Consider the following 11,129-nt stretch of genomic DNA (forward strand, 5'->3'; position numbering starts at 1 on the left):
GATTATTTGCCCAGTAGATGCTGTAATACAGGGGGAAATGGAAGTTGTGAGAGAGTCAGACCTTCTCATTTGAAGTACAAATGGCAGAGTGAACATTGGTAAGAACATTGGGAACATCTGGAGAGCAGCCCTTGTGAAAGGGACCTCGGGGTGCTGGTTGACTGCAGGCTGAACATGAGTCAGCCGTGTGATGTGGTGGTCCAGAGGGCGAACGCCACCCTTGGTTGCATAGCCAGAAGTGTGGCTTCTAGATCGAGAGAGGTGTTACTGCCACTCTATACGACTCTAGTGCACCTGCAGCTGGAGTATTGTGCTCAGTTTTGGGCCCCTCATTACAGAAAGGATATAGCCAGGTTGGAGTCAGTGCAGTGTAGGGCCACAAGGTTGGTGGCCGGTTTGCAGGGGATGGGGTATGAGACGAGACTGAGGGAACTGGGTCTCTTCAGCCTGGAGGAGAGGAGACTCAGAGGGGATCTGTTGGCGACATGCAGGTATGTGAGGGGATGTCACATGGAGGTGGGTAGAGGCCTGTTCTCCCCTGCAGAGGAAGGCAGGATGCCAAAGCTCAGGGAGCCAACGTTCCATTTGGATGCCAGGAAGCACTTCCTGCCAGTCAGGACCCCGAGGGTGTGGAATGGGCTTCCACGAGAGGTGGTTGAGGCCCCATCGGTGCGGGTGTTGAAGGATAGGCTGGACGCCCACATGGTGGGCATGTTGTGAGCGGAGCTGGCTGGAGCTGGGGGTCAGACTAGATGGCCCGGGAGGCTCCTTCTGACTCGCTCTGTTTCTATGTTTCTATGTAATAACCATTTCTAGGCAGCCCATCCCCTGGCTATAAAATGTTTGCTTAACACACACACACACACACACAGAGGGGGAAGGGGAGGGGGAGGGGGACGCTCCTCACATCTGGAAACTGAAGAGTATAATAGAAAACATTGCCTTTTGTTTGCCCTTAAGCACTTAGTAAACTGCATCTGAAAACAGAAATATGTCATTATTATTGTTATTTCTCTACCAACCAGTAGCCAAAGCTCTCTGGGCAATTCACAGATACCTGAGTGGAAATTGCTATGAATAAACCGATATTCCATTTGAGGGTTCTTTTTTTTTTTTTTTTAAGATATCAGTGAGAACCTAAGGAAATTGTGCAAACAAAAGCATCCACATCTCTTTGTATTTCTCTTCCCACTGCTGCTGCTGTTCCGTAGGAGCTTTTGCTTCTTTTTAAACATGCCTTTCCCTCACTTGCAAACTTCCTCTTTCCCCTTCTAAAAAATGGCTTTAATATTTTAGGTTTTCTTTTTCGTTTTTCCTTCTAGGAAGTGGGGCAGCTGTGTGCATTCTTACATTTTGTAAAGCCCCCAGAGCACCCGCTGGTAGCCAAAGCAGGGGGTAACATATAATTAAATCTGTTGTTTCTTGTCCCCTGCAGCTTGTGTGGCAAAATACAGCAGCCAAATTAAGGAAAGAGAGGCTCTTAAATGAAGATCTATGTACTCTGTTTTTGGGTCAAAGCGGGGAGATAAAAGCATCAGGCTGCTGTTCCCCCCCCCCCCCGCATGCTGTTTCAACTACATTCTAATAAACATGTTGAGATTCTAAATTATCGTAAGCAGCAGCATTAACTCTGACTCTGCAGCCGTGTCCTTAATGTATTTGGAAGACTTGTGTGTGTTCTGTTAATGAAGATGAGGGGAGCTTTGATCACACAGTTGACTTTCTCGTTTAACTGTGCCAAATTGTCCCCCACCTGTACCTGTGCCGCATCGCCCACATGCTGGGGCAGTGAGCCTTCCCAGCTCCCATTCTGTTGTATAATTTACACATCAGTAGACTTACAAGCCTTCTAGGACATTGTCAGAATCTTTCTAGTAAAAAAGTCCCCAGATTCCAGCTTCCTGCCTCTTACAGTTTTCTTTCTACAAACCAAAATATACCTGGGATAACAGTTTCCCCAAATTTGCATAAGAATAGTTTCATGGGGTACTTTTAAATCCCCTAAAAGAGGCTCCAAATAAAGGCACAAAAGGTCAATGACATGTCATCACAGGTAAGTCAAAAGTCTGAGCTAAGCCCTCCAGCAAACAGAATTTAAATCCTTCAAGGGAAAGCTTTTTTTATGACTTTTAAAGTTTGTAGGACAAAGTATTGCTATGAGGAGCAAAGGCCCCTAGGCCAAGCCTTGTTATGCAGTTTTCATTGTTACACATCGCCCCAGGAAAGATTAAATCTTAAATTACCCAAGGTACTGACAGCCGAAATTCATTTGTATGCTGATTCAAACTTCCTGGGGAAAAGAAACAGCCACACAAAAGGTTTTCATATGCAACATTTGCCTTGCCTGAAGCACTTTTGTCCGGGGTCAGGAATGACCCCTTTTGCCACTAGTGCTATGTTTCATGTTGATGCAAGATGGTGGCCAAAATCAGTCTCACCTGTTGAGGAGAGGGAGGCCACAACTGGATTGGACTGCCAGCAACATTTAACTGTTTGGTGCAAAAAAGAACAGGGGCCTAAGGAATGTAGCAATCAGCTTACCTGCTGGCCAGAAGGTAATGACCGCAGCCTGTTTGCTGGGTGTGACTCAGGAAAGGGAAAAAAAATAACGCACAACATCAGCAAATCACTCTTTCTGCCCTTTTGGGATGGGGGAATAATCTGTTTAGTTTCCATGTCTAGTTTCCAGTTTCACACTTTTGAACCACTGTCCCGATCAAAATCTGGTTGTCCTTCAAAATTTATCCTTCTCAGAATTTTGCAGTGGATTTCTCCTATCACAAAATGCCTGAAAAAAAAATAATTTATTAGGCAACATTGTGTAGGAAAAAATGTATGTGTTCGGAGAAATAAATAGGTAAACCCAAGACAAACCAATCTTAAGATCAAGAAGAGTCTGAATTCTGGGAGGAACCAAATATAGGACCTGGAAAATGAGAGACTGGGGGAACTGACCCACTTATCCTGTCCTTGCCCATGAAGTTGGGATTGTGGCTAGTAAAAGATGAGTCCCTTGGATCAGTCCCAGAGTCCATCTAGCCGGGCATTCCATCCACAAGGGGCCAGTGAATTGTCCCAAGGGGAAACCAAGGACACTATAGCACCCATTATTATTATTATTATTATTATTATTATTATTATTATTATTATAACAACATTTCTATGCCGCCCCTTGCCGAAGCCTCGGGGCGGCTTACAACACAATAAAATACACTGAAATACAATAGAACATAATAAATTACCATCAAATACAAAAATACAAAAAATACACTGAGTTACAAACATAATAATATAAAATTAAAATTATTTTATTTTAATTATGAAGTGGTGCGACCCATTATGAAGCAAGGGATGGTGCCTTGTTCTGAATGAGACAGCTGGTCCACCTCGCTCAGTAGCCCCTTTTCTGCCTGGTAGTGGCTCTCTGGGAGACTTGGGTGTGATGACCCAATGATAAGTCTTTCTGCTCTAGTTTGGAGGCCCAGACCCCCAAGACATAGAAACAGAGCGAGTCAGGAGGGGTCTCCTGGGCCATCTAGTCTGACCTCTGGCACCAGCCGGCTCCGCTCACGACATGCCCACCATGTGCATGTCAAGACCTCGCACGGAGGACCCCAGTGGTGTGCCAACATCCCCCAACCTCTTACCTCAAAGTCCTAGTGTCTTCCCTGGAAAGTCTGGAGGGAAATGGTGATTAAAACTAGCTCAGGGATTATTCATCTTATAGAGAATATCAGGTACTGCTTAACTTCTTATGCAAAATTATTGGATTATCATCAAACTTGTGTCAAAGTCACCGTGAGCTGACTTTGACACCAGAAATACAAGCCCATTATGCTTGTATGGCTTAATTTCATTTACAGCCTGCCTTTCTACGAAAAGCAGCACTCAAGGCAACTTATACCTGAAAAGGATCTTCAAAACGTTCTGAAAATGGATATGCAAAAAGGTGCACTAAGCGGCTGAATGAAAAGGAAAAATTAATTTTGGGAAAATAAAGCTCATCCTTTGCACGTTTGCTGATAAGCCTCACGGATCTTGGTGTTGCTCACAATTATATTATTCTTCTATTTCTTTATATTCTGCCTGGCGCTCAGGGGAGCCTCCAACGTTATAAACTTACAAATTAAAACATGGATAGAAATCTGCACAAGTTAAAATATAATCGCATCAGCTAGAATACTGAAATGATCTAAAATGCCAACATTAAAAGAGCAGTCAAAACAAGCATTGTTTATTAACTCCCAGGCCGTGTGCATAAAAGTAATTATGCTGTTTCTCATGTATCTTGTGCCTTAACTGCAGCGTCTTACAACCGCAGCCAGTGAGTTTGTTGAATGTCTTGCTCAAGGAGCCGTGTGATTATCATAATACTGATCAACATATGTCAACACACCTTCCTCTAACTTGATACTCCCAGACTGCTTGAAACCCAACGTATTTTTTCCATCTCTCCTCTCCTCTCCTCTCCTTTCTTCTCCATTGGCTCCTGCTTTGAGGAAATTGATCTTGCATAGCTTTGCTCTGTATTTGTGTGGTTTCCAAAGCCAAGTGAAATAGGCATTATGGACTTCATGAAACATATTCGGTCTACATTTCACAGACTGACGGGCTCCTTTTGTGCTCACGGACAGATTCAAACGTTGTGCAAATGTGTTCAGATAGTCACACTTCCAAAAATACACAAATCCCCTCTCTCAAGCTACCTACATCCCCTCAAAATATGTATTTTCACACTTCAGTTTTTGAGAGGGGAAATGCACTGTGGGAGCTAGTAGGTGTTTTATATTGCTTTTTTTCCTCCAGAAAATCACAGAAAGTAAAAAAAAAAAAAAATATTTAGTCTTTGGGCCTGCAAAATCGATGTGATGTTTTCCTGTGGGATCTGCAGGTCAGAGTCACAGAAACCCAAACACATAAGAATTTGGGGGGATTTCTCTGCCATCCCAATGTGGTCCCTGTGGGAAATATAGTAGCATAATGAATACAAGGATGGATTTGCAGTTTTATAGCTGCAAATAATGGCTAAATTGAATGTAGATCTCTGTGTCCTTCCTTCACAGCTTGCCTTGCTCAATTGCCTTTGCGTTCTTTACAGGAAAACTTGGAGAAAAAAGAAAAGAAATAGGAGATGCTATTCTCACGAAGCCAATCAGATTTGACCGCACTATCTATTTGCTACTCAAGTTCATTTGTTTCTTACTGCATATCTGGACTTTCTCCTTTGCAGATCATTTTCCGAAAAATCAGCGATGTCAAAAAGGAAGAGGAAGAGCGTTTGCGGCAGAAGAACGAAGTGACTCTGAGCATTCCCGTGGACCACCCTGTCCGAAAGCTCTTCCAGAAATTCAAACAGCAGAAGGAGATGCGGAACCAAGGCGCCACCGTCATCGACCCGGAAAGGAACACCCTCCAGGTGGAGAGCCGGACCTTGCAGAACGGGGCCGCCATCACCGGCACCAGTGTGGTCACCGTGTCTCAGATCACTCCCATCCAGACCTCACTGTCCTACGTGAAGACCAACGAGGCCGTCAAGCAGAACAACAGGGACGCCATGGAACTCAAGCCAAACGACAAGAGCGACCCGAAATGCCTCAAGGTGACCAGCCCCGTGAGGATGAAAAACGGGAATGGGAAGGGCTGGCTGCGGCTGAAGAACAACATGGCGGGCCAAGAAGAGAAAAAAGAAGACTGGAATAACGTCACGAAGGCAGAGTCCATGGGTTTGCTTTCCGAGGATCCCAAGGGGGTCGATTCCGAGAATGGGGGAACGAAAAATCCGTTGAGGAAAACAGACTCTTGCGACAGTGGGATCACTAAAAGTGACCTTCGCTTGGACAAAGCCGGTGAGAACCGCAGTCCTCTGGAACACAGTCCCAGTCAAGCAGATGCAAAACACCCCTTTTTCCCCATCCCTGAACAGGCCTTACAAACCAGCCTCCAGGAGGTCAAACACGAACTTAAAGAAGACATCCAACTGCTAAGCAACCGAATGGCTGTCCTGGAGAAGCAAGTGGCAGAAATTTTAAAAATACTGTCTGAAAAGAACACGTTGCAGACACCTTCTCCAAAAACCCAATTACCTCCTCAGCTACCGTCCCAAATACCTTGTCAGGATATTTTTAGTGTTTCAAGGCCAGTGTCCCCTGAATCAGAAAAAGATGAAATCCACTTTTAATAGATGCCTATTTTTTTCTTTGTATACTGAGTGTATACTTTGAAACGGGCGTACACACACACACACACTCACACAGAGACATGTCCCTGTGTTTCTATGTCTGTGTGTCTGTGTATATAATATATACAGTAAATTATATATATATATAAAACATATATATTTTCACTTGCATTCAATATGACTTGAACACACAAAAATGGATTTTGATATGTACATATTGCATGTCCAGCTGGATCCTGGCCTGCCAAAGAAATCAGTTATTAACATAAGATATTGCTTGTATAATATGCAGTTGACTGCATGCACACTTTCAATTTATTTATAATCTCTATTATGAAATAAAGGGATGATTTTTGTTTACAAAAAGAGAGAGAGAGAGAGAGAGAAGGGATGTGCTATTTTTAAAAATTGGGGGAGGGACAGTTGCATTTATTTTAGTCTGTTCTTGAACTGAGTTTTCAACTTTTATGAACATAATGGTTATCATCTGCATGCCAGGTACTTGCTGGATTCATCTCAGCTATGTTGATTAACTCAAGGGCTAGACTTTTTTTTTCCATATTAACATAAGAGGGAATATCACGCTTGAACAACAGTTCCTGGGTTTTGCACTCCAGTGGGACCAGCTGCTTGCAAAGGCCAAGGGGGCAGTTAGACAGCCTTGCCTTTTCCACTCTGAGAAGCACAGTAAATGAACTACATTGCCGGGGAAAACCAGGAAGTTTCCTGGCCCTAGAGTGTGCTGGGAAGGGCCCCTCTGTGTAGCATTCCTCCTCTTTGGTCCATCATAATGACAGATATTTTTCTAATGGCATATTAGCGAGGCTGCTCTCAGTGATGGAACAGACTGTGCCTCTGTTTCCCGGTGAGCACATTATGTTTTTCCATTGATTTAAAGATCAGATGCCCAGAAAGTTTCCATGTTCTCCATTTTGCCTTCTTTGATAATTTTAAAAATATGTGTTCAAAATACTTTAAACTCTTGATTAACAAGTGAGGAAGAGAAGCCCTAGAAATGAATACTAGAATTGGGTGATATTCTGTCTTGACTATACAGAAGGAAAGATAATAAGTGGGCCTTGCACATATTTCATGTAAGGAGCTCACCAAGATGTCCAGCATACTTGTGAAATTCTCAAAATCGCACTGGTCAGTGGAGCCGAGCTTTTCTTCTCGAAGTTATTGGTGTGCCACAGTTGGGCAATCCCTGCCCAGGTCTGTTTGTGCCCCTTCACGCCGAGTCAAGCAATCGCCTTTCTAGAAACGGGTCTGCCATAACGGGTGGCGAGAAGACAACGGTGAGGAGAAAGAAAGCTTCATGGCACAGTGGCGTACCCCACTGGGTGGCCACGTTTCCTCTTTGAGAGAGGACAGTCCTCTGCTCGAAGAGGTGGCCAGAGAACGGTCCTCAATTTGAAGAACCAATTCCCACGGTCTGTAAAAATGACAGAGCACGGGAACTGGACAGCAGACCGGTGGGCGGGCACCTGCGTCCCCTGGTCACAGCTTTCCAGAAGGCTGGTGAGATAAGCGCGCACTTCTGGTTAGATTCCAATCATTATTTCTTCATGGGCATCTCTTCCCCATTAGCATATGGGCATCTTATGTTGATTGCCATCCTCAGCGTTGGTGGTGCTGTTTTTGGCAATTCATAAAGTGTCACCCGTCATCAAACAGCCAACTCAGGGCAGGATCCTGCCCTACAGGAGGAGAGATGCCTGGTTCACCTAGCCAAGGTGTTCTGCTTCAGCCCTTCTGGAAGCTTGGACTGCAAAGCCCATCAGCCCCAGCCAGCATGGCCCCTGCCATGCTGGGAGCTGTAGTCTAACACATCCAGGGGGCACCAGGATAGGGCAGGCTGCTCCCCTCCAAGTGGAAGGGGATCTCCCTTCGCTCTTTTCCCTGGCCTGTTGCCATATCGTTTTACCTGGAGATGACAAGGACGCAATTTGTGACTTCCCATATCCGAAGCAGGTGCTCCGGCACGGACCGCTCTCTTTGGAATCTGCGATCTGCTCTGGAGGCTTACAACTGCATGCATTGATTTGCTGCACTTTCCTCCCATTTTCCTGACCCAAATTGTCCCCACGGGAGGCGGCGGACTCCTCTGTCCCCGGGGCCTCCTCGCGGCTTTCTTCGCAGCTTTCAAAGAGCGATGCACAGTGGTCCACGGTGAGGAGCCCATCTGCATCGTGGCGAGCCCTGTGTGGCCAACCCGCTTGCACATTAAGTGCATGTGACACAGAAGGAGGGGCGCTCTCGGCAGCAGTGCAGAGAAAGAAAGAGCCCGGCATAACCACGAGGGGCGTCTCTCTGCTGCGCCATGCCTGAGCAGCTCATGGGGCTCCATTCTTGGTGAGTGCCCCAAAAATGCAGGTTGCACTGGCCCAAAACCTGGACTCAGGTGTGCTGCAAAGTAGACCAAGGTCCGGGGGAGCCAATCTGAGCCAGGGAATCCGATGGATTCCCTCCCACACATTCCTACTGCAAGCACGATGAAAGAGCGCAGCAGTCGACTTTGGCACACGATCCGCAGACCTGTGGTCTTTAGCAATGCAGCAGGCTGTGAATTTCAGTTTCTCTCTGTCAGGTCTGGGACACAGAGCACTGGAATCAGGCAGATGGAGTGGGGAGGACAGCCTGGGGTGGTGCAGCAGGGCCAGAGGCGAAGGGGAAGTCAAGGACAAGCAAGGGGTGGGTATCGCCAAAGTTCGGCAGGACCAGAAGCAAAGGCAGGATCAGGAAGAAGCGAAGGTCAGTTACCCAGCAAGGCAGGGCTGGTCTGGAGGCAAGACAGTGCCAGGAAGAGGTGAAGTAAGGTACTGAAAAGGCGTGGCAGGTCCAGAAGAAAAGGCAAGGTCTAGGACAGGCAAGGATCAGCTCCTGACAAGGCAGGGCAGAATCAGAGTTCAGGGCAAAGATCAGGGGCAAGTTGGAGTCAGATACAGGCAAGGTAAAGCCAGGTCAGGAACACAGTGAGGTCTGAGAAGGGTCAGATACCTCCTTGGTGAAGATGAGAACACTGCGGCCCTCATACTCATACTGGCCCAGAGTATGGCCTGGAGACACATGAGGCATCCACCGTGTTGAAGCTAAGCAGGTAGGGGGCTGGCCTGAGCTTGGAAGGGAGACCATCTCCAAAGTTCCTGTAGCCCCTTTGAGTTTCACCATGAGAGAAAGGTGGGATAGAAGCATAATAAATATTGTGGGAAAGCAGTGCAGGGAAACCTTTTTACTGAGCCACTCTGTGTGATCTCCCAACAGTTCTGTGTGATTGCCGGCACCACTCCTTGCCTGTGAACACAGGTCTGATCCTGGTCCCACAGGTACTTGCAGGGTGACTCACACCGCTCTTCACCACCATGTCACCAGGGGGCGCTGTGTCAAGATTCCAGATCCTGACTCTCAGAATCTCACCATTCCTTCCCAAATGTTGGGAATTAGATGGCGGGGGCCGGGTGGTAGCTTTATTTTCTGTTCCCTTCCTAGGGATCCACAACACAAAGGGGATTATTTCCACAGAAGTCATGTTTGGGCATGTTTGGGTGTTTCTTTTTGAATGGATTATGAATTCCCTTCACAAAGTGTCACAGAGAGGAAGGTCAAGATCTTTTCTCACTGATATCAGAGTGTAGGACATGGAATAATAATCTCAAGTTGCAACAAGCTGGATTCATGTTAGGAAAAGCCTCCTCACTGTTAGAGCAACACAACAGTGGATCCAGCTGCCTGGAGAGGTTGTGGACTCCCACACACTAGAGACATCCAAGGTGAAAGTGAAGAGGTATCTGAGTGGGATGGTGTAAACTGGTGTCCTGCAACAGCAGGGGGTTCGACTCGATGGCCTTCTGGCCTCTTCCAATTCTTCTATGATTCTGTGAAGATGCAATGGATAGAAATTGCACTTGCCTCACAAGGTTTTCTTGTGATGCTGAAGCTTGTTCTGGTATATGCCATAAAGCGAACTGAGGAACCGAATACCACTCTGATATCAAGGAGAAGTACATTGCAAGGAGTGATCAATATCAACTGATAGCCGGAGCAACCTGGCAACTTCTAAACTGGCAGCATATAAATAAATCAGCAAGCATTGGGTAAAAGCACAGCACAAAGCCAGGTAGGAAGGATCGGTGCTTAAGGGACATACACAAGACTTATGCAAGGCTCTTTGTTTGCCTCATCAAAACAATTTCGATGGCCCTCAAGGTTGTTGCAGCTGTCAATATGAACAGGCCAAACTTTGTTTCAGCCAAACACCATGGAAAAGTCTCACAAAAATATGGGATACTCTAGTGCTTCACACTGGGTGCGATTTGCTCCAGTTTCCTTGGTGACCTGCAAAAGGTGTTTGTCGAAATGGTCGTACCTGCTTTGACTACACAGAATGAGTGAGAGGGTATCTGTTGGGTCAGTTGATTGTCTGATGTTTTCATTTAAACTTTCCATAAATAGGTAGATGCATAAATCTATCACTACACCTAGCTGCTTCCTGATGATGATGAGGAGGAGGAGGAGGAGGAGGAGGATAACTTTATTATAAGCTCAAGCTCAGTACTGTCTTGCTCTGTCTTGTACTTTGCTAGCTGCATCACAGGTTGTTAGCTCTGAACTGAGCAAACTGGGATGCCTTTATTTCTTTACACTCTTTTAAAGCAATTTGTCAAATTACGCTGTCTTACCAGTGGAATTAATATCATTTTTGAGTTAGATATTCCTTGATTGCCAGTCTTTTTACATTATTATCACAGAGAACGGAACCTTCCAGATTTAATTTCCTATGAATCAAAGCATTGCTTTCCCCTGTACTAAGTGAAACAGCAGTTGCATAACACGGGTGTGAATAGTTAAGTCAACAGTTACACAGTGCAATTTAAGGCTGTGCAAGAAACTTGGGAGAACTTCAGGCAGAAGGTCTGAGGCCGTTGGGCGATGCACGAATGGCCTGAGAGAT

At 45.8% G+C, this 11,129-nt stretch overlaps 1 protein-coding gene across 1 annotated transcript in view; it reads left to right on the top strand.

The window, feature by feature from the left end:
* Nucleotides 1–6,367, top strand: part of KCNH5 (potassium voltage-gated channel subfamily H member 5) — a 200,413-nt gene extending 194,046 nt beyond the window's left edge. The window contains exon 11 of the mRNA XM_044436976.1: nt 5,231–6,367. Within this exon, the coding sequence (XP_044292911.1) occupies nt 5,231–6,178 (948 nt within the window). The 3' untranslated portion in view covers nt 6,179–6,367. The remainder of the gene's footprint in view (nt 1–5,230) is intronic.
* The last annotated feature ends 4,762 nt before the right edge of the window (nt 6,368–11,129 follow it).

Source organism: Varanus komodoensis, unplaced genomic scaffold (assembly GCF_004798865.1).
Source record: "Varanus komodoensis strain SLA01 unplaced genomic scaffold, ASM479886v1 scaffold3, whole genome shotgun sequence".
Lineage (NCBI taxonomy): Eukaryota > Metazoa > Chordata > Lepidosauria > Squamata > Varanidae > Varanus > Varanus komodoensis.